Here is a 23,873-nt window from a genome sequence, read left to right as displayed (position 1 = left end):
ATCCCAATGTAAGGAGGAAAGCTTTTAATCGGAAGCAATCATTATGGTACAGCACACTCTTTATTAAAAGCCATACTGGATTAACTTGTTAAACACGACTGCACAAATCATTTTATTAGTTGCGTTCGTAGCTGGAACTGAACTGCCAGATGTGATATCTGAATATTTCTTTAATTGAATTTGGGCCCACAAGTGTTAACTATATAAACATTAGACATGGCAATACAGCTGGAACTTTTTGAACCAGTTTATCATCATTTCGCTTCCCACTGTTATTTTTAAAAAGATGGTTTAAAGGAGCAAACATTGTGAGCAAAATAATACTGCTCAGGTCATCATTTGATAATGAGGATTAGCCAATTGACCCACCTGTTTCTCTGAACCTGTATTTTTTTCCTGCTGCCAAATGAAACCAGTTGCCTGTGAAACTGTACAAAGCTGAAGCTGTTTATTTTTCCGCATGTCTTATTCCCGGCTCCTGCTTACTCTGCAAAGACTGCCAAGGCAAATTTGTCTTCTAGGAATCCAATTGGGATAATGCATTTTGTCCTATATTTGGTGGTGTTCAACTAAGCTTTACTCAGAGAATACCTGCCGTAATCAATGGAACTGACTTAGCCATGTTTCATTTCAATGGGTATACTCTGAGTAATGCATAGTTGGCTACCACTCCATCTCATTTCTTCTCTAAGTTAGAAACACACTTCTCTTTTAGAGTAATCATACAGATGTGGTGTTGTTTTTAAATCCATACAGTGGATGCATCTTAGAGCAGGATACCCACACTCATGTAGTACTGAAGATATGACTGAGGTGCAGCTTTTTAAAGGAACACAGGAAGTTGCCTTCCACAAAGTCAAGTCATTGGTCCATTTAGCTTGGTGCTGTCAATGCAGACAGCCAGCAGCTGTCAAGATTTCAGACACAAGGCTATGGCAACACTTTGCAGGAAGTGCTTCATTCTGTAAAATGGGCCACATAACTCACCAGCACCTTCAACTGGCAATTTGGCTGCTGCCTGGTGCCACAGGCACTTTTGAATCAAAAGTCTTCACAAAAACTGCTTTTACTGCAAGTGAGTGGACCTAGACTGGAAAATTGGTGTTCAGATCCTACCTGGCCTCAAAAAGGCAGCATACTAGGGGATTATGGGCTGTTCACAGTTCCTCATCCTACCTTACAGGATTGTTGTAAGGACAAAATGGAGGGCCTTAATGTTGCCTTCACTCTCCAGAGGAAGGGTGTGATACAAATGCCAGTTATGTGATTCTCCATCATTCTTCGTAAGGCTGAAGAGTAACTGTGGTGCTATTATTAACACAACAAAGTACCACCCCGTGCATTGAAAGCACATTCAACACACGTGTCTTCCCCCCAAAGAATACTGGGAACTGTAGACTGTTAAAAGATGCTGGGGATTGTAGCTCTTTGAGGGGGAAACTACATCTCCCATGATCCTCTAGGGGAAAGCCAAGGGCTTTAAATGTGCACAGAATGTACTTTAAATGTGTGCTAAAGGAAGCAGCAGAAAAGCATGGCTGGTGATGGATTGCAAGACTCTGTTCATACTGTTCTCATTTAATGGGAGAAAAGAGCGAGCAAGCCCTGTTCTAATCATGGTTTAGTGCTAAGAGGGGAGCCATGCAAAGAGACATGTTAAATATGCATTGAATATATTAAATTGTGTTCAATAGATGCACATTTGATATTTGGGGCTTACAGGCAGATCCATATAAAGCAAAAGTGTCAACCTGTATATAAGGATTCTGAAAGCGGTGCCGTTGTAGCTCCCTCCTGAATGCAGAGAGATGATTCAGCTCAGAGGTACTTTAATTGCTCCTTCAAATGAAGCAGGCTGGGCAACATGACTCTTGAACCTGATTTTTTCCTCTGCCTCAGCACTTCCTGATAACAGATACTCAAAATAAAAAAAAAAAGGAAAACCAGAGGGCATTCATAATCTGCTCTGGATAGGTCACGTCAATCTGATAACTGCTTTAACTGGAATATATGTGAATAAGCAGGAGATACGAAGAGGTTCTTCACAGAATATACGACGGCTTTTTTTTATTATCATGCCACCTCTAATGTTACGCTTTTTGCAAGCTTTCATGACCAGATCTAAATGCGTGACTTTGCAGAAAATTGGATGCTTGGGTCAGTCCATTAAAAGATACCATCTTTTTTTCTTGCCTTCATCCTGGAGAGAAGGGAGAAGCACAGCAGCAGTGTCTCTCCTTAGCGCTAGGCAGATTGAGGGATCGCAGGCCTCCCTTGGCTGGTATGTAGAATGAAGGTATCCACTTAGCAGCAAATTTCTCCCTGATTTTGGGGGCTTTTGCTGACTCTGTGGTATTGGGCAAGTTTTCCATATAATGCCGTTTGCCGGACTCACCTGGACTCCTTTCACAGTAAAAAGATGTGTTGTTTCACATCATATTTTCTCAAACTGCTGCCTTCTTTTTGGCTGCTCCCAGACACTTGAAGTCCCTGCCTAGAGAGGTTAGACTGGCTCTCCTTGTTGTCCTTCTGCTGGCAGGTGAAGACTTTCATCTATTAAAACAGCCTTTTGGGAATGGACTCTTTTAAAGGAAAGGGCTGGTGTTGTGATGTTTTTATTGCAATTATATGTCTGTTTTAATATATTGTATCTATCAGCTATCATCTGTCAAGCTATCTAGCTATATCTATATCTATCTATATCTATATCTATCTCTCTCTATCATCTATCATCTATCTATCTATCTATCTATCTATCATCTATCTATCTATCATCTATCTATCTCTATCATCTATCTATCATCTATCTATCTGTCATCTATCTATCTATCTATCTATCTATCTATCTATCTATCTATCTATCTATCTCTATCATCTATCTATCTATCTATCTGTCATCTATCTATCTATCTATCTATCTATCTATCTATCTATCTATCTATCTATCTATCATCTATCATCTATCTATCTATCTATCTATCTATCATCTATCTATCTATCTATCTATCTATCATCTATCTATCTATCATCTATCATCTATCTAATGTTTATTTGACTTTTAAATTATTGCTCCCCCTCCCTTATGTTTTTAGCTGTGTCTATTTTAGCTATAAGCCTCCATGAGTCCCAGTTGATGGAAAAGGCATCATCATCATCATCATCATCATCATCACCACCACCATCATCATCATCTATGTGTGCTAATTCTCCCTTTTGAGTCTTTAAAACAGAAAATAAAGTCAATGCTGGGTCAGGAACTCTCTGAATAAATCTGATATCAGCCAGCAGCTATTATGACCTAAGGCTGATGAAGTTCACTGATATGTATCTGGGTTGCCCCATGCCTTACACACACAGAGAGAGATAAGACTGATTTTGTTTCCTTCCTAACCAGTCCTGAGCAAGGAGAGCAGTAAGAAAGAGTCATATGTCACTTTCAAACACTAACAGATGTATTGTGGCATAAGCTTTAAATTCTAACCTACACTAACTTTACATACTGCTTTATGCTGCAACAAATCTGTTAGGCTACAATCCTATATGCGCTTCCCTGTAAGTCCCATTGAACTCAGGTACAGGAGACAGGAGACTCTTGCAGCTCTGCTGTTTATGATGCTATAGCTGCTGTTCGTTCCAACCCTTTTTGAAGCAAAATTGTAGCAGGCTCTTCACACCACCGGTTGCATGTTGATGTTATCATGCTTTCCCCCATCCACATACAAGTGTTCAGATTGAGGACAGTTCTGTGACTGTAGTCACACCCCTTCCACTTCCTTGTCCCTTTGACTGGTGTATGTCAGCATTACGAGCGCACACATGTGTCTGTAATTACCGTAACTTGAAATACCTGCACATAGCGGAGCTACCGTTCCCGGGGTGATTTAGCAATCAACACCTCTCAGGGAACTCTGGGAATTGTAGCTCTGTGAATGGAAGAAGGGCCTCCTAACAATTCTCAGCTCCCTTAACCCTTACAGGTCCCATAATTCTTTGGGGGAACCATCGCCAAGCAGTATCATAGCTCTTTAAATGTGAGAATGTGGTCTGAGGCTGAGGAGAAGGAAGTTGGCAGGCAGTACCACCACTAGAATGGTTGCAGGTAGGAAGGAAGGCAAGTGAAGACTGAAAGAGGGCAAACTGAGGTAGACTAGGCTCCACTGATCACAGCCTCATCTCCCTGCTTCATATTTTACTTGAGAAGCGCTGGAGTAAGGGAAAAGAAACAACAACAAGGGGAGAGTGAGGTGGGTTGATGGGAGATGTTCAAGGAGCTTTGGAAGCAGATATGTTTTATGCTGTTGGAGTTCTTCTGGGGTTACAGGACCTGGCCTGTGCCATCTTCTGAGCCAGGGTGATCCTGGGAGCAAATAAAAGAGCCTTCAATATTGGGCAACAGACCCATTGCACTGAGTTATGCTTCGACCAAAGTATCTGAACTTTGTGCTCTCTCTTAACTGTGGTGACCTCATCCTGCTGCCCCAGCAGCAGCGTTTAAAGTCCACCAGAGAAGGGTGTACACACAGGCCATGTAAAACCTTCGGAGCAGCTCAGTTGTCATTTTTCACTAACCCCTCGCTGTCCCGCTAAACTTCCCCTGTGCCTGGATTTGCTTCAAAATGAAACTGTTTGGCGGCTTGTTGATTCTCTGCATGTCTCTGGCCGTGGGGACAGGCACTGAAGAGACAATTCAGGACAACGCAGCCCATCCATCAGCAGTGCCCGAGGAAGCCTCTTTTTCAGACTGGGGTATTGGGACCATCCGGGATGGCTTTGAGACTGTGAATGCCTATTTAGACTACGTATCAGAGCTGCTAGGAGGGAAGAACGGCGTCTGCCAGTACCGGTGTAGATATGGTAAGCTCCTTTTTTCCCACTTCTATTTAGCACTTGTTTCATTCCAGTTAGTGATAGCCTGGGCAAATTCAAACCTATATCAGCTTCTCAATAGTTGACCAGAATATTGCTTTTTACATAAGAGGCCTGCTGGATGAGTCCATAGGTCCAGCCAGGGGTGGATCTGCTCTGAAAGTAATGAAGATTAAGCTTCAGGTCCCATAATCCTGGACTGGCCCCAGAAGCGACTTTAGTCCACAATGCTTTTCTAAAAAAATGGTTCAAAATTGATTATTTTGTTGTTGCTGCATGTATTTCAATAACCCCAAAGTTTGAGAGTCAATAGCACAGATGTTGTAAAGGTGAACAGCCCCACTGAAGAACGTAACAGTGGTTAGTTCATTGCTGGTTGCAAAGGGGCTCCCCATAACAATTCAAGTTTCAGGGCTCCCCAAATGTCCTGCACCCTGTTCTCACAGTGACCAACCAGGTGTCTGTGGCAACTCTGCAAGCAGGACCTAAGCACAGCAACTCTTGTGGCTGGTATACTTGGAGGTAGAGCATAGCCATCTTGTTGTCATTTTTTTATTATGGTTGATGAACTTGCACAATTTGGCTAGGCATATTTGTTGATCTGGGCTACATACTGCTTCAAGTTTCCAAGCCATCATCATTAACATAGTTTCTGTAATCCTCATTTCACCTATTTAGAATGGATAAATATATCCTTTGACTTCTCCCTGAACCAGGCAACAGATACTTCAAAATTCAGACCTGTCTTCTCCAGTTCAATGGACCAGGGCAGCCTTTGCCAATCTGCTGTCCTTCAGATGTTTAAGACAACAACCCTCCAGTGTCCTTAATTTCCAGGGATGCCCCTGATTTAGAGAATCCATCCCGGTTTTTGTTTTGATCATTGAATGTCCTGCTTTTCCTTACAATGTCCCTATTTCATTGGAGAAATGTTGGGGGTTTGGAGTCAGCCAACCCCCAAGGTGTCTGAAGGCAATCCTGTATTGGAAAGGTTTTTTTAAAAAAATGTTTAATGTTTTCTTATCTTTTTATATATGTTGGAAGCTGCTCAGAGTGGCTGGGGCAACCCAGTAAGATGTGTGGGGTATATGTTGGAGGATATGCCATCATCCCCATCTATCCAAAATATCTGAAGGGCAACAGATTGATGAAGACTGGACTTCGAGAATCAGGCTTCCAGGTGCTGGGTTAGAAATTGCTTGCACCAGCTAGTGCTACATGGGCAGCTCCCATCTGCATGCAGCTTCTGGAACTGTGCATGTGGTTTGTGTCACTAGATAGAAAGCCTTAAGCAAAGCAGCCAAGACTGCTGGTTTGGTCAGCTCAGATTTATTCTTTAGGAGTAGAAACACTAAACATTTGCTTTCTAGAATGGTTTGGGGATAGTGAAGAACATCCACAATCTCTTTGGAGACCAAAAACTTTGTTTTTTCTTGTTTTGTTGAGACTAACAAGTTACAACCATACATTTTGCTTTTATGGTGCCTCCCACACTCCATTAACCTCTGAAATTGGTACCAATAGAGTCCCCAGGAGCTGTTAATCAATTCACTGCTCATTTCTTCCCCCAGAGAGGACGGTTGTTATTCACCTTGATTTTTCTTTTCTGGGTCACAAAAACTCCTCAAGGCTTTGCATCTTAAAAAAAAAAACAAGCAGACTGAGTATTTCTGTAATATGTGCAGCTACCCAGTGCTACAGATGGTTTGGGTTCAATTCACACATTATAGTGGTACCATGGTTCTCAAACTTAATCTGTTCCAGAAGTCTGTTCCAAAACCAAAGCGTTCAAAAACCAAGGCATGCTTTCCCATAGAAAGTAATGCAAAACAGATTAATCCATCCCAGACTTTTAAGAACAACCCCTAAAACAGCAATTTAACATGAATTTTACTATCTAATGAGACCATTGATCCACAAAATGAAAGCAATAATCAATTTACTGTACTATAAAATAAATAAAACAGTATTGTAGATGATAAAAATTAAAATTAATTTTCTTTCTTCCCTGCACAAATGGTAGTCATTGTTTGCATAGGGGGCTTTTATCCATTTCTGCAGTCAATCAATCAATCAGTCAGTCAGTCAGTCAGTCAGTCAGTTGCTGAACTGGGATCCACACAGTCACAAAAACAGATTACCGTAACTGAAAAAGCCTCAAAAACAAAAAGACAAAATAAATAGCAAAAACAAAAGCACCAAATATAAGCTCCAAATATCACCTTAAAACATTGCAAGGTTTGAATTACAATGGGGGGAATGCAAATTAGCAGCGCAACAGGAAACACAGGGGGACTCAAAACGGAGCATGTTCGGCTTCTGAAAAAAAGTTTGAAAACAGGAACACCTACTTCCAGTTTTGCAGCGTTTGGGTTCCAAGTTGTTCGTGAACTAAGCTGTTCGAAAACCGAGGTACAGAGGTACCTCGGGTTACATACACTTCAGGTTACAGACTCCACTAACCCAGAAATAGTACCTTGGGTTAAGAACTTTGCTTCAGGATGAGAACAGAAATCATGCAGCGGCGGTGCAGCGGCAGCAGGTGGCCCCATTAGCTAAAGTGGTGCTTCAGGTTAAGAACAGTTTCAGGTTAAGAACGGACCTCCGGATTGAATTAAGTTCTTAACCCGAGCTACAACTGCAAACCTGGGTTAACAGCCATGTCATGTGTGGGACATCCTTGAAGAACGCAAGAAGAGGCCTGCTGGATGAGGCCCCAGGCCCATCTAGTCCAGCATCCTGTTCTCACAGTGGCCAACCAGGTGCCCACAAGACAGGATCTCACAATGATCTCCCTTGGCTCATCCACCAAGGGGATGGGGGACCGGTGCCAGTAAATGAAGGGAGGCATTTATCCTGTTATGATATGGCATCTGACATGTCATCAAGGGTTATGGCATCTTGCCCCTCATTTGTTCTTGGAATGCTGACAGCTAGGTTGGCAACCAGTGAAAGTTTGAAGTACAGGGACTTCCACAGACTATTTGGCTCCTGGAAAGTAAATAATGCAGTACCTCAGACCACTCTTCCACCCCCTACCACTCTGAAGGGCAACAAAGAGAGAATAATTCCTATATTTTCAGGGTATGAGTGTCATTGCTTAGGCAACCAAAAGGCATCACACACACACACACACACACACACGGAATAGTTACAAGTTTGGGGGAGTCCTAAGTTTTTATAAGGTACAAAAACCCTGAGATGGAAATGCATTGTGTTTCTTGGACTAACTGCATTTCCATTGTATACATGAACTGGATCGTACAGAGAACAGAGAACAGAGAACCCACAGTATTGGGTTGTTGGCATGCAATGCTACTTATGGGAGACACATATTTGCTCATTGACTGTTGACATCTTTTGAAATACTACATTTTACATCAGATAAAATAAAAAAACAAGATGTCAACACTTGAATTTTGACAGGAAACGCCCTTTCAAAATGAGTATTTCAATTCTGAATGTGAAATGGATGTTTTACATGTTGAGTGTTGGAATTAACCACTTTGCTAGATTTTTAAAAACACCTTTGCAAAATTAAATGTTAATTGCAATTCTAGTCTGTTGTAAATAGCATGAAATAAAGGATATGGATATGTATAGATATGAATGACTTCAACTTTATATTATGAAACTTGTTTGGCAACAGACTATGGGGGACACTTGGAACAGTGCCAGTCAGGGGACTCCAATATCCATCAACGAGGGCAGGGCCCAATCCTGCTTGTTGTAGCAGTGACATCACTCAGTACCCTCTACTGTGCAGCAGCGCTTCTGTACAGGGGCAAAGCTTGACTCCTATCTATGGTGGCCGCCTGCCATCTTACATCACCCAGATGCAATGCCCTGGCCATTAGATCAATGAACACTAGAGGTTTCATTGACCTATGGGCCAGGGACTTACATCTTGGGCCACTTAAAAGATCAGGTGGCTACCGTAGATGGATTCAAGTTTCACCACCGCCTGGTGCTAAAGGGCCCTTCCAGCTCCCTGGGGCCTTCAGCTGTTGCTTCTAGTTCTGTTCCCAAGGATGCCCAACTAAATTGATTCCTTGCTCTTTGGCAAAGCCAAGCCAGTCCTTTCATGATGCTCACTAGCACTGCAATAAGCTTTGTACAAAGTCCTCCTTTCCAAGGCTGTCACATCTAGAACTATTAATGCTTTCTTTGGGTGTGTTATCCACTTGTCTTACAGGGAAAGCGCCAATGGCCAGGCCAGATTACAAGTCTCCAGAACCCAATGGCTGCAGCTCCTATTTCCTGGGTCTCAAGGTACCCGAAAGTGTATGTACTGCTAACATCTCATTACCCAGTGAAATGATTTACTAACCACACTTGCCTTTTCAGGCAGGGTTGTGATTGCTTGGTGCTTTTTGTCCCTTGATCTGTCCAGGCTCTCCAAACGGGAAGAGCGTCCCGCTCAATGTTTGCCCAGACAGCCACTCTCATCCTGATGTCAAGTGCAAGCTGTCTGCCTTGTGTGTGCCAGAGGTGACGGCTGGCTGCTGATGGCAAACAAAGCGATCACGTCTCAACTGACTGCTACCCGTATAATTTACTGTTTGATTGGCCAGTCACCCGAGCATTTAGCTTCCAACTGTTGGTGGCTGCTGTGGTGAACAAATAAATCCTCTAGATGGGGACTGCATAAATGGATGCAGGATTCACGACTCCAATTATCTTCATAATTACAGAAAGGCAAAAATGAAAGAAAGCGGGATCTGTAATAAAAACAAGTGGAAAAGCACTCCAAAGAGCTGACATGGTACCTGGATGTGGACCAGATTGGAATGCATGAGTTGTAACTGATGGGCTTTGGTCCTAAATGCCAACTGGCACCATCGCCTCAGAGGGACTCAGCATCTGGCAGTTTGAGGCAGATGGGCAATATCTTTTTCTTTTCTTCTTCTTTGGCAATCACTCGTAGCCGATTAAGATTGTCTTCCATAAACAGGATTTTAACAGTGGGTTTGTAAGTGACTGTGGAGGCCAATTCTGGATCCACACGTTCTTCCACAGTGGGGACATAGGCTTCCAGGTGGGAGTTGGTCATGGTGAGGGTTTGCCAAACGTGCCTTCCTCTTAGCACGTTTCTCCCTTTCGTTCGAGTGTTTTGAGTTCGAGTGTCTTCAAAGCCCATGACACCTTTGGTGAAGGCTGTTCTCCAACTGGAGCACTCTCAGGCCAGTGTTTCCCAGTTGTCAGTTTTTCTACCACATTTTTAAAGATTTGCCTTGAGAGAGTCTTTAAACCTCTTTTGTTGACCACCAGCATTAAACTTTGCATTTTTAAGTTTGGAATAGAGTACTTGCTTTGGAAGACGATAACCAGGCATCCGCACAACATGACCAGTCCAACGAAGTTGATGTTGAAGAACCCTATATAAATGACAGTGTCCCCTTGTTCTGTAAACGTGAGTTGCTCCTTGTCAGTGGAAGCCTCGCCATACATGGCTTGATGTTTCCTTGAAGAAGATTCGTCCTTCTTTGATGCTGGTCAGCAAATGAAATATATTTCACTGTGTTCAGGGTGTTACCTGACCAAGAAAATAAATATGTGTGGTTCATTGACATATTCAGGTCATCTGTGACGAAGGTGGATGATGACAAGCCTATTCTTGTATTAACTGCCATCTCTGTAGTCAAAAGCCATGGGCAACCACATGTTAGGACAGCCTTCCCCAACCTGGTGCCCTCCAGATGGTTTGGACCACAGCTCCCATCAGCCTTCACCAGAGGCTGATTTAAGACAAAGGTAACCGACAAGGTGCCAGGTTCAATCCCCGGCATCTCCCGCTACGTTTGGAAGAGACCCCTTCCTGAAACCTTGGAGAGCTCCTGCCAGTCATTGTGGGCACTGCTGAGCTTAGTGGACCAATGGTCTGATTTGGTATGAGGCCGCTTCCAATGTTACTCCGTTGAGGGGAATTGGGAGCCTACAAAATCTGAAGGACACCATGTTAGCTCTGCTCAAGGAACTATGGCATTGTTTCCCAAGACAAGTGACATGGTTATTTGATAGGCATAAAGGTAAAGGGACTCCTGACCATTAGGTTCAGTTGTGACCGACTATGGGGTTGCTGCGCTCATCTCGTTTTATTGGCCGAGGGAGCCGGTGTACAGCTTCCGGGTCACGTGGCCAGCATGACTAAGCTGCTTCTGGCAAATCAGAGCAGTGCACGGAAACGCCGTTTGCCTTCCCGCCGGAGCGGTACCTATTTATCTACTTGCACTTTGATGTGCTTTCGAACTGCTAGGTTGGCAGGAGCAGGGACCGAGCAACGGGAGCTCACCCCGTTGCGGGGATTCAAACTGCCGACCTTCTGATCGGCAAGTCCTAGACTCTGTGGTTTAGCTATTGTTTAATCTCACTGCAGCATGTTTTTCTCATCCTGTTGGTCTCCTAAGAACCGTCAGTATCAGGCAGTTCAATCCGTTGCAGCTAATCCATGCAAAATTAAATTTTATAAACAGCATTCAGAGAAGAAATATGAGGGGAGGGAGGGAAGCGATGTTGTGTGCCAGAGAATCTTTTCTTCCCTCTCCTTTCATGTACAGCTGGATATGGGTATCCCTGCCATGACTAAGTGTTGCAACCAGCTGGATATATGCTATGATACCTGCGGAGCCAACAAATACCGCTGCGATGCCAAATTTCGCTGGTGTTTGCAGTCCATCTGCTCCGACCTCAAGCGCAGCCTTGGCTTCGTCTCCAAGGTGGCAGGTGAGTTTCCCACCCAGGGATGCATTAAGTGGAAGGAAATGTAACTCAGTGATGGCTGATTTCCTAAGCAGTTGGTGGGAATGAGGCAGTACCCTTAACAAACCACAGCTCCCAGAATTCTTTTGGGGGAAGCCATGGATAATTAAAGTAGTAGTGTAGTGCTTTAAATGTATGTTGTGATGTGGCCATAAACATGTAGTCTGTGTCTGACCCCAGGCAAATGTTGGGTTCATGAGCTGCCAATTAGCTACCTCAGTGTAAGGATAGGAAGATGTGTCCATGTTGGTTGTTTTTTCCCATTTCTCCAGTCTTAAATTGGGTTACTTGTATTTCTACATATGTTTTCAATCCTTTCTTTTTTAAAAAAAGAAGTCTTCAGGCATATTTGTATGCATTTCTACGTGTGGTTCTCCTGATGCACACCTTGTCGCAGTCAACTTTTTTTTTTTAGATTATTCATTTTCGAGAGCAATTTCCCCCAACAGAAGGCATGTTACCTTCACTGTGAGTTTTTATGCACAGCTTTCATTAATATTACATTTTTGTACATATTCTTTGGCTGGAGAAATGCAGTGCAAAATCTGGAGATGGGCCAATTTCCAAGAAGCATCTCAGTATTGTAGTGGGAGAATTTGGGGATTTAGCGTTAAAATGCAAACTAAATCAATTTCTCCCCCTTCACTCCTCCTGTGTAGATGAGCAGATTTTCAGAAAGATTCCCTAGGAATCTTTATAAGTGGGCAGGGGAGGGGGAGGAGTGTACTGCCTAATGTGTGCTGCTTTGAAAAATATTGTTCCCACAGTGTCTAGCCTTTCTCTCCCTGCCCCAACACCATTTACCCTTCTCTGGTTCAGCTTCCAGCAATTAGATGGCAAAGGGGTCACTAATTTATTTTCCAAGTGTAACAATTAAGATAAATGGGGAAGTTCAGAGCTGCTGATGCAGACGCTCAGCAGATTCTCTAAGACAGTTTCCCTCATCATTGGCTTCCTGTCTCATTAGGATGATGGAACGTGTGTGGTTTTAGTACTTATAGGTGTACACAACCTACTAGAAACCGAAGAAAAAAATCATGCCAGTTGCCCTGTAAAGATTATATGCTGTGAGCATCTTAGCAATTCATCACTTGCATCAGGGATGGGGAATCTGCAGGTGTTGCTCAGTTTCAACCATCCTTGACCATTTTCCCCATCGGCCATTCAAACCTTTCAGATATACCAGCTTCCCATTTTCCTAGATTTCCTCTGCACCATGAGGATCAACAATTATATTGAATTGAAGTAATGAAACTCCCTACTTAATTATGGGTCTTCCCCTTGCACTCCTAGATCACATCTTTGCCAGGGATGCAGGAACCTTTATTATTATTATTATTATTATTATTATTATTATTATTATTATTATATCGCCCTATACCTGGAGGTCTCAGGGCAGTTCACAGAATAAAAGTGAAATATAAAACTGCAAAATACATAATCAAAGCAACAACAACACAATAATGCCCCCCCAAAAGCCACAATTTAAAAGGGCATAGAATGTCAATCAAATCAACCAAAGGCCTAGTTAAAAAGGAACATTTTTGCCTGGTGTATAATGAAGGCGCCAGGTGAACTTCCCTGGGGAGAGCATTTCTCAGATGGGAAGACACTGCAGAGAAGGCCCATTCTTGTGTTGTCACCCTTCGGACCTCTCGAGGAGGCAGCACATGCACACAAACCTGCTATTTACTTAAAAAGAAGAAGGGTGAGAGAGTCTGATTATAAATGTAGTATCTTGTTTAACTGTTAATAAGAAAGGGAACAGTCAAGTATAGTAGGGGTATGAAACCTTTCTCCTACAGGCCAAATTTGGCCTGCCAGACTTCTCCATTTGGCAAGCTTTGGCATTTGGGGCAAGCTACGCCCACCTGCCCTACACCTGATGGGGAAGGCAAGGGCGGAGCTTGGCCAAAAGGGGCTTTTCAGGCACTTTGTGCCTGAAAAGCTCCTTGTGCAGTGCTTGCAAAGCACCCAATAACCAGATGTTGAGCGCTTCAGAAACGCTACGCAAAGGGCTTTGCAAACCCTATGATTAATGCTTGGCAAGCGCTGAGGGGAGAACTTGCAGAATGCTTTGTGCAGCACTTCCCAACCAGCCTGACAACCTGCTTCCCAAGCACTGGGCTTTGAAATCTTGCTGAGTCCTAGGCACAGCACCTAGCTATCAGGTGGCTGTTGGATGTTTGGGTAGAACTGGGCACAGCACCATCGTCATGGGTCAACAATGACATGCATCAATAACCCAATATCATCATGACTTCAGATGACTGACAAGTGAGTGGTTCCCCATCACCACCTGGCAAAGTTGGCCCAAGAGGTTCAGGGGAGATAAAGATATGGCCTTCTGGGCTGAAGGTTCCCCCACCCCTGGACTATAGTGTGATATTCTAGTGAGCATCCACAAAATAGTCTTTGGCTATTTTATGAAAAGGTGAGGTAGAAATCCTAGCAATAAACAAAGAAATTTGCAGTGCAAATGACAGAACTGCTTATCAGCTACACCAGACACAGGAAACTGGGAACTGTAGCTTACCACCACAGAGCTACAGTTCCCAGCACCATTCCTGGGAATTCTTTAGGGGAAACCATGCACTTTGGATGTAAAGGATGTCTCCATAGCCTAGCACTTCTCAGCTGGCAGTTCCAGTTAAGCTAAACCAGCTCCCCTTGGTATGATGGATCATGAAGCTGTCTGTATGACAAGCAGCTGCCTATAGAGAAGCAGACCAAACCTCAGTAGGCACACAGTGGAAATTGTTGATTGGCCCTGACATGCTCCTCTTTGTCCTCTGTTCCAGCATGTGAATCAGTAGCCGATGCCGTATTTAAAACAGTCAGGACTCTGGGCTGCCGTCCTTTCATGGACAGCCAAAGAAGCGCTTGCATTTGTCAGGAGGAAGAACGGGAAGAGTTGTGAGGTGAGCATCAAACTGCCTGACAGCGATAGCTCTGAATTCATGCGCCCACTTGCTTAGAAGCGGGTCCGCTCTCTACTCCCTACACAGGTGCAATTTTTGGCAGCGGTTACATTAGGGGAGCAGATCATTGCGATCACTGCAAATGCCTTAATTGCAGTTTGAAGACTGGAACCGATTGCCTTGGCCTGGCACCCTCGTCTGTTCCATCTGACAACTTCTTTCACCTTCCCAAAGCATCTGTTTGGCATAATGACAAACCTCAGTGAAGACCAACTGCGATGTGTGTGTGTGTGCGCGCATTCCAGATGTGACAAAGGATACAGAGAAAACGTGACATTGGCTATAGTACATTTCCGCAGCAAATATTCACACAGCCGACTGGCTGTTATCACCAGACATTTAATGCTGCCATAGTGGTGTAGAGCCAGTCAAGGGTCATGAGAATCCCATTCTATTGGAAAAACAGGTGCAGGGTTGCACCAGTAGTCCTGGATCATGGACTACTCAACAGCACACAGAATGGCTGGTTCTGGGGATTAACCAAAAGACAAAAAAAGAGGGAAGAATGACAAGATCACAGTGTGGGTTTTGAAGTTACTCTTAATTTTATTTCCATTAAGGCATTGCTCCACTTAAAGAGAAGCAACATACATATTGCTTAATAACAAGCAAAGGTATATTGACTATTTGAAAAATTTATTATGGTAGGCCATTGTAAAACTAACTTTTATTAAATAACATATATAGTTCAAAATAACATCAGAGCTTGGCAGTAACATTTACGATGCACTCTTCTAGCTACAAAGGATTACTATTATTTTACAACTTTGGGTGGCACAACTATATATATCTATTTTAGAACCATCCTCATTCTTCCAAAATATAACTCTTAGACCATCTGGGTTATTTCTCTGTAAACACAAATTGCCACTTGTCCCAAATTTGAATGTTTTTGATATTTTGCCTGTTGCCCTCTGATAAAATAACACCATGATTCCTTTTCTAAACATATCCTACTGCACCTAAACTTATGTTCTCTGGTTCTTGATTATCTAAAACTCTTGGAGCTGTTTTTAACACTGTTGAACTTGTCCGTCCATTTACATTATGAATGCCTTACAGAATTTACTCTTTTCAGTACAGTATTTACTCTTTTCCATGATCCCATAACTAAATAAACCCCCCTCCCTTTTTAGGCTACCCTGCGATAAGTGTGTTGTCTCCCAATATTTCATTCCTCCATCTGGGTTGATGTTTGGTAGGTCCATCAGTTAGTTGTTGAGCTTTGTGGAAATTCCCCCCATACGTCAATTCCACCTTTGAAATCCCGGTAATGGCAGCCCTACATCAGTTTCCTATACTGCCTTTTATCATTATATTTTAAATTCCTAACAATAGGTGTGCATGATGAGAGCAATATGATCAAAACATTACAAAACATAAATGCTATGTTATTTGGGATGGAGAATGGAGATTCACACTATAAGAATGCTACAATTAATGAACTTCCTAGTAATACACAGTTAGCAAGTTAAAACATATAGAATTTTCAGCACCTAGTTCCAAACCTTTTTTATTTTTTAATTTTTTTAGTGTAGATTATATAATTTGAACACATGGTGCATATATCTTACATCAGTGCTGACTGTGAGCCTATGCAAGGCATTTGGCTACAACCAACAAAATATTTCTTAATAATCCTTACAAAAAGTAGAGAGAAGATATAGGAAGAGGACAATGCAAAGGCTTTAAAGGGGAACAACACAAATTCTGGACTTTCCTGGCCAGAGCTTGCCAAAGGCATTTTCCTGCTTGTGTTGAAGGACAAAAGGGAGCCGTCCCCCCATTCTATATATTGAAACCAACTTGACTGGAAGTTTAGTTTTATTACACCTGAAGGCAGCATCTCACCTGAAGGCAACAGCTGCCCATTCCCCAGCATCTGCTGCATAAGGCAGCTGCCCCCTTCTGCCTAATGGTAGGACTGGCCCTGATTCTAGCATAAGTACTTTGTGGACTATAGAGAAAGATGTTCCCCAACAGTATCACTGAAGTCCACAAAATTTATTGAATAGGAAATAGAGACTAAGTTAGTAACCCTATTCACACTTACTTTGGAGTAAGCACTATTGGACAAGGTGGTACTTACTTCTGAGCAGACAGTAATAGAGTTGCATTGCATTTCTTTTCACTGAATCCAGTAACTTCAATTAAACCTATGAGCTTCAGTGGTCATGCAGCCATCTTTTACTGGGTGAGATCTATCACACTGACATTTGGATTGGTGTTCATGAATCTGTCACTGTGAAGAGCTTTAACACCTTTCCAGACTGCAAATTACTATGCCACTGGTTCATCTGGCTTTAGGAAAGATTTTTCTAGGTCATGATGATATAGGATCTCACCATTTAAATACTATAAAGTGGTTCAAAACTCCTAGATTTTGAACCACTCTGCACCCTCTGCACCCCTTAGTTTGTGTTGATTTCAACACCTAAAAATGATAAAGTGTGCTAGTTAAGTTGTTGGTATGTTGCAGACAGTGTCCCCCTTCTCTATGTCAGTGTAGCCTTGTAAAAAACCCAAATTCCTGTTCATGAAAATGCTATAGATCTGGACATTTTACATGCTCTTTGAACTAATGATTTCTAACAAAAATTGGTACCATTGTCATCCCTGTGATTCAAATGGCCCATTTAATTTTGCTCCAACCGTCCATTATCAGACTTCAAACAGCATTTGGATGAGATTGCATCTAATCTGACCTTAGCAAAGATCATAGGCTTTCACTGGGGAAAGAGGAAATCACATGGTTTTGTTTTGTTTTGTTTGTTGCCTTTATTTTCTTGCCAAACACAGATGACTGCTCACTATCGAAGGTACATAGGAGAAAGCATCAGTGAGACAGCATGTTCACAAGATAAGACAGCCTTTGCCAACCTGGTGCCCTCCAGATGCTTTGGACTACAACTCCCATCAGCCTCAACCAGCATGGAGGCTGTAGGCCCAAAACAGGGGTCGTAGTCTGGTGGGATCTAGGCTGGTGAAGGCTGAGATAGATCTACTTCTCCATGTCAATTCTAATGGGACCACCTGTGAGGACGCGATTAGCCATGTGACTGGCTTCCTCTTCCTCTGACTCTGCCCATCTGCGCATCCGTCTGCGGCAGCCTTGGGCACAGCGAGACCTCTCATCTGTCACTCCACACACAAGGACACGGCAGTGGAGGAACACTTCCTGAATACAAAAGGAGATAAACAAATATGAAGCATCCCAAATGGCCTGGGGGAATCTGTCACACACATCTGCAGAATCCAGGGATTTGCTAGGTAAAGGAAACAATTCAGGTTGGTGGGGGGTAGCAGTATTTGTACAGAAGCCAGAAACTCAGAAAACACCCTGTTTTGCCTCACAACCACATGCAACCTATAGGCTTCTGCAGTGGCATGTCTGAAACAGAAGTTCAGAGAAGCAACCTGCTAGGCTTGGAGCCTTTTAGGCTATTAGGCTTACAAATAATTCTGCCTAGGGCTTAGTATTCCTTCTATCTTCAGTGTAGTCTACTCCCGAGAAGAAGAAATCGACTAAAAAGGCTGCACTGGGATTTTATGCCATAAAACAAAGCAGGTTAAGTATTGATCCGGCAGACACCTCCACTCCAAACCGCCAGACTTTTGCGTACATGTTTTGCATATTGTTTGCATTGAAAATGAGCTTAAATAAGAAAGAAAGAAAAGCATAACAGATAGGTCACAAAGTTTTGATCAGGGTGGTGATCTTAAAACCAGACAGGTTGTACGTAATTTTAGGTTGCAGCAGTATTCAATTCCTGAACAGGAGTTGAAAGTGGTGTCAACAAGCTAAACAGATAACATAGTTTCAGCTTCCGCTGCACTCAACAAAGTTCTGTCTGTTTTCCAAGTACTGTAGAGGGAATATCTACACCAGTGGTTTTCAATCTTTTTGAGTCCACGGCTCCCTTGACCAACTACATTCTTTCTGCAGCACCCCATGGGGCTCAGGAGCCTGGTTATGTCACCCCTTGCCTGCAGAGCTAGCAGAGCCTCTCACCCTTTTGCAAATACCATCTCTTGTGGAGTGTTTCCTCAGCCTCCTCTCCTCTCCTCTCTCCTTGGGAGGCCTCTGGGCAGCTGCTGCTGCTGCCCCTAGTCTCTGCGCTCCCCCCCCCAAAAGAGAGGTGCTTCCTCACACTGCCCCACAGGGGCTTGGGAAGCACCCCTTGGCCAGCCCCAGAGGCACCAATTGCCTGAGGAGCTTGTAACCAGGGCTGCTGCAACAAACAGCTGTGGAAGCCTTTGGGAGGCAGAGACGTGAAAGGGCATCAGAGGAGGGAGTGAAGGAAAGAGGGACTGCCCACGACAATATTGCATCATCCTATTGCATTATATGTGTGTGTGCATTGTATACATATATATATTCCCAATCACCCACTTTGTCATTCCTACACTGTCAGTATGAAAGTATGAAATAAAAGCAGAAGTCAGGGAACCAGCAAACTGTTATCCTTATCCTCTTCCTAAAGTGAAATCCCTTATGAAGAACTGGAAGAAGGCAATGCATCTCTGATTTGCATCCTTCAAGGGCACCTCCTGCATCTATTGTCCATGCATGTGTCAGATGTTTTGCTAGCAAACTGCTAAAGGAGCAGCTGCTACGCATTTTCACTCACCTTGTTGTCCTTACCCACAAATTTGAACACTGGGACTTGGAAGTGCTTGGCCAGATGATCTTTGGATGTGTATTGCTTCACAGAGTCATCAGAAACACAGCTGAAGAAAGAGAAAAATGTTAATGGTTTTCACAGACATGGGTGGGGGAATCGCAACACGTTCCTCCAAGAACAGAGGCAGCAGGGTAGAGAAGCTGACTCTCCTTGCTTAATAGATGTGTTAGTGGCATAACATCCAAAAATGAAGAGTGGATGGAAAAACAGAAGTGAGAACCAATAGCACTGCCAGAAATTGGGGGAGGGGGGGAAGCAGGCAGAAAAATTGTCAGAATGCACAGTGAATCTCTGAGCATGCTCCCTCCCTCTCTCTCTCGCCCCTCCTGAAAGCCAAGTAATTTGCCAATGTATTGCAATCAAGATTATCCTCAGTTCACCTTTTTGACCAGAGATACACAGATAATAAAGAGCTGGCTCAAGCAGACATTAGCATTTAGTTCAAAGAATATAGTTTCAGAACTAAAGGCGCTCTGGAAACATCATCATCTCTTCCTTCCCTTTCTGATTATTCTCAAAAACACCAAATTATCACAAAAATAAAGTAACTTTTCACAGCAGCCTTTTATTTTATCCTGTTGATTCACTGGGTCTTGTAACAGCTTTGCAGCTTGGGTTGTAGGTACTAAGGCAGGAAGCAAACCATAGTTAAAGGTGACTTGAAAGAAAGCTATGCACAAATCTTGAAGGTCTACACCAAGGCTGAGGAGCATTTTTCAGCCCAAGGGCTGCATTTGAACCTGGGATAGCTCAGGAGATAGAGCATGAGACTGTTAATCTCAGGGTTGTGGGTTTGAAACGATTCTTGGACTAGATGTCTCCCCAGCCACTCTGGGCAGTTCCCAATCAAATGTTAAAAACAGTACAGCATTAAATATTAAAAACTTCCCTGAACAGGGCTGCCTTCAGATGTCTTTTAAAGATAGGATAGCTGCTTATTTCCTTCACATCTGAAGGGAGGGTGTTCCACAAGGTGGGCGCCACTACCAAGAAGGCCCTCTGTCTGGTTCCCTGTAACGTCACTTCTCGCAATGAGGGAACCGCCAGAAGGCCGTCGGCGCTGGATCTCAGTGGCTGAATGATGGGGGTGGAGACGCTCCTTCAGGAATACAGGACTGAGGCCGTTTAGGGCTTTAAAGGTCAGCACCAACACTTTGAACTGTGCTCGGAAACGTACTGGGAGCCAATGCAGATCTCTCAGGACCAGTGTTATGTGGTCCCGGAGGCCACTCCCAGTCACCAGTCTAGCTGCCACATTCTAGATTAATTGCAGTTTGCGGGTCACCTTCAAAGGTAGCCCCACATAGAGCACATTGCAGTAGTCCAAGTGGGAGATAACTAGAGCATACACTACTTTGGCAAGACGGTCTGCGGGCAGGTAGGGTCTTAGCCTGCATACCAGGTGGAGCTGGTAGACAGCTGCCCTGGACACAGAATTCACCTGCGTCCAAAATGACTCCCAGGCTGTGCACCATGATTCCATGATTTCCTTCTGGACAACTTCCCAGGGGCCATATGCCAATGGAGAGTCAGGCCAGAGACAACAGGGAACAGAGCAATGGATGTGAATGTTACCTTTGTATAGCAGGCTAGTTTCTATATTCAAACACGCACACCTCTCTATGGCCTCCTTCCAGGTAACGTCCAGTTAAGCAAGAAACATTATCAGAGTTCATTAGAATGATGTTGGATAGAAATTAAGTGGTTTTCAGTTGTAATGCTTAAGAGATACAGAAAATAAGGTTCTGAAATAATTAAAAGAATTAGTGGTGAGGATTTGCTGAACAAATAATTTGAATTGGAATATAAGAAAGGGAGGTATGAGGAGGTCTGGAAAATAAGTCAAAAGAAAATAAGTAAGTGGAAACTCTATGTGTTTTTAAATTGCTTTTATTTTTGTATTTTTGTATTTTTGTATTTTTGTATTTTTGTATTTTTGTATTTTTGTATTTTTGTATTTTTGTATTTTTGTATTTTTGTTTTTTCTTTTCTTTTTGTTTTACAATGTATTATTTTTGAAAACTTGAATAAATATCTTATAAAAAAAAAACATTATCAGAGTTCAAGGCAAATTCTAGCCAGGAAGAGGGGGAGAGTCCCATGAGCCAGATAAAGAGGTCTGTAGGACCACATTTTGCCTTCAAGTCCTTGCTCTACACTTATTCCACACAGGCCTGCCAAATCTAGTTGACCAGAGATGCCAATGAATCAGTCAGATGCATACTTTGCAAGGCAATGCCTATTTCAAGCTGTATTTGGCTCCCACAAGAACTATTTGTCTCTCTCTAACCAGAGATTCTTAGGGATCATTATACCTCTGAGGTTTGGGAGCCTGTGATGCCAAAAAAACAGATGAGTCATACAATTATCTTAGTAGGTTTTCATCTGAACATGACACGGCATCTTATTCTCATCCCAGTTAATCCAGGATTGAAACTAGTGGAATTAATTCAGAGGAAGTAGATGAAGTATGCACTGTAAATGTCATTCCCTTCAAAAGTATGATATAATACTAGAGAAAATGGCCCCAGCTATTAATTAATTGAGAAGAGGGCAATCCAGAATTATGTGATGTATTGTACCTGGTGTTTTCTTATTACAGGAGCAGAATCTTTTCTGGAAGGGGATTTTTAAAAAAATTAATTGATAGATGTTATTTTTCAGTAACCTGTCCTTTCAAAAAGAAAAAAAAGAAGAAAGAAGCCATCTGGTTTTGCAATATAAGACAACATGGCATTTTTCTTTCCAGCAACCTAATCTCAGGAATGTGGACTTTGAATGTTCTAAACGCTGTAGATAGGAAGAGGAAAGAAACAGACTTGAACTATTATGCTCTTCCCCTGGGTATAATGATATTTGATACTTGGACTTATGGCATAAATACCTAATTAACTGCTTATCCAGGGGTGGGAAAGAAAGGGCTCATTGGGCAGGATTTAATTACATTTTTAGTCATAATGATTGCCACCTGAATGCAGCTCCTTACATTATCACCAAAAAGGAGGAAATGTTTTAGTTGACATATGAAGCATGCTCCAAACCTTGTTGTTGTTGCAGATACACATCCCAGGCACTCGCTGTCTAAAGGTTAACATACCGTGTATGTAGAGAAAATTAATGTACTGTTGTGATTTATGTTCCTCTGTTATTCAAAGCTTATGCCATATTACAACAAACTAACACCTCTGGGACATGATGCTGGGGCAAAGCAGTCAGATGGGTGGGGTGAGAGAGACAGCAAGCAACTGGATACCTGGAATGTAGATCACAACTACAAGTTTTCCCTGAATAGGCAAGTATATGAATGAGTTGTGTGAGGAAGACTGAGTGGCAGCAGTTCACAGGGACCTCATTTGGATTGTGGAGGACTACCAATGTTGCTTTAGGACTAGAAAAACCTGGCTTCTGCACCTCCATGATACCTGTTCAGTGAATTTGTGAATAAAACTGAAGTTTCCAGTGTGTTCTTCTCTAAAAATGACTAATTGACTCTTGCCAATAGGAAGATTACCCTAAAATAAGAGAGTAACTGAAGTCTATTATCATAACGCTCTTTCATCTCCTCTTCTCCAGGCTAAGCATTCCCAGTTCTTCCAACTGGTTTTCCTCGGACTCAAACCCTCACCATCCCAGTAACCACTCTCTGAAAAAGCTCCATTTTGTCAATGGATTGTTGTTGTTGTTGTTGTTGTTGTTTACAATATGTGGTATCCAGAAGTGAGCACTGTAATTTGCATGGAATTCACCGAACAGTTGCCAATGGCAGAAGACATGTGCAGGGATTTCTGTCTGTACATCAGGGTCCCCCCTATGAAATTGGCTCTAGGTGGGTTGGCATCCCACACCCCACCCCACTGAAAAGGATGTTCCATCTGGAAAGCTGAAATGTCCTGATAGAAGGCTTAACATTGGGTGACACTGAATTTCTCCCTCAGTTCTCCAGATGCAGCCTGAACATGGTGTATAAATTCTTTATCATGAGTGTTTATTTTTCAGACTCCCTAGGATGTTGACCCTATCAGTGCCTAAAAATAGATGTTAAAACAGCAAATTCTGCTTAAATCCAGCAAAGCAGAAAAAAAGTTCCTTTGCAGGTTTTTTGTGCGTGAAAATAGCCTACATATTTGAGGGTTGTTTACATGCAATCTAATAAAGAATTATGAAGTCGGTATCAAGCAGTTATTCACAGGCCACAGGCTACGTGCCTGGCAAATTTTCAATTTAAAAAATGAGTTTAGGGTTAGCAGTTTTAAAATTGCTCCAAAGGCAGCGGGTACAAAGATGGATCTCTAGAGGGAATTTATAAAATTTATGAGATGCATCTAGAAAAGACAAATACCCACATATCTTAGAAGACAAGGTAAACACCAGATGCTATTGAAGTGTTCATCAATAAGGGTGCCCTTGAAGGCATGGTTGGTTCTTAATTGATTACAAAAGTGTACCGTTTAAAAGAACAATCCTGAAAGCAAATTTCATTAATTGTTTGTAATGAAAGTACCTGTATATCAGAATGCAGAGCAGAGAGAAAGAAGAAAATAAAAACTACTTCATCATCTCTGCTTGGAGACAAGCCACCTAT

At 42.6% G+C, this 23,873-nt stretch overlaps 2 protein-coding genes across 6 annotated transcripts in view; one reads left to right on the top strand and one right to left on the bottom strand.

Moving 5' to 3' along the window:
- The first annotated feature begins 4,505 nt into the window (after positions 1-4,505).
- PLA2G12B (phospholipase A2 group XIIB) lies at positions 4,506-22,908 on the top strand. Of its 5 annotated transcripts, none has more exons than XM_079976494.1 (5): positions 4,506-4,854; positions 9,062-9,150; positions 11,424-11,589; positions 14,427-14,546; positions 22,865-22,908. In XM_079976494.1, the coding sequence occupies exons 1-4, from the start codon at positions 4,617-4,619 to the stop codon at positions 14,543-14,545; spliced, it is 612 nt and encodes a 203-aa protein (XP_079832620.1). In that variant the 5' UTR covers positions 4,506-4,616; the 3' UTR covers position 14,546; positions 22,865-22,908. The 5 variants fall into 5 exon arrangements, with proteins under 5 accessions (XP_079832620.1, XP_079832619.1, XP_079832621.1 ...); XM_079976493.1 differs by lacking the exon at positions 22,865-22,908 and adding an exon at positions 18,102-18,434; XM_079976495.1 differs by lacking the exon at positions 22,865-22,908 and adding an exon at positions 17,406-17,592.
- Positions 17,608-23,873, bottom strand: part of OIT3 (oncoprotein induced transcript 3) — a gene marked incomplete at its 3' end in the record, with an annotated part of 28,508 nt that continues 22,242 nt past the window's right edge. The window contains exons 8-9 of the mRNA XM_079976348.1: positions 19,238-19,337; positions 17,608-17,784 (exon numbers count right to left, since the gene is read on the bottom strand). Coding sequence (XP_079832474.1) covers positions 17,608-17,784; positions 19,238-19,337 — 277 coding nt within the window. The remainder of the gene's footprint in view (positions 17,785-19,237; positions 19,338-23,873) is intronic.

Source organism: Podarcis cretensis (assembly GCF_951804945.1).
Source record: "Podarcis cretensis genome assembly, chromosome: 5".
In the NCBI taxonomy this organism is placed as follows: domain Eukaryota; kingdom Metazoa; phylum Chordata; class Lepidosauria; order Squamata; family Lacertidae; genus Podarcis; species Podarcis cretensis.
Note: the sequence above shows the minus strand (reverse complement) of the source record. Positions and strands in the feature narration are given on the sequence as shown.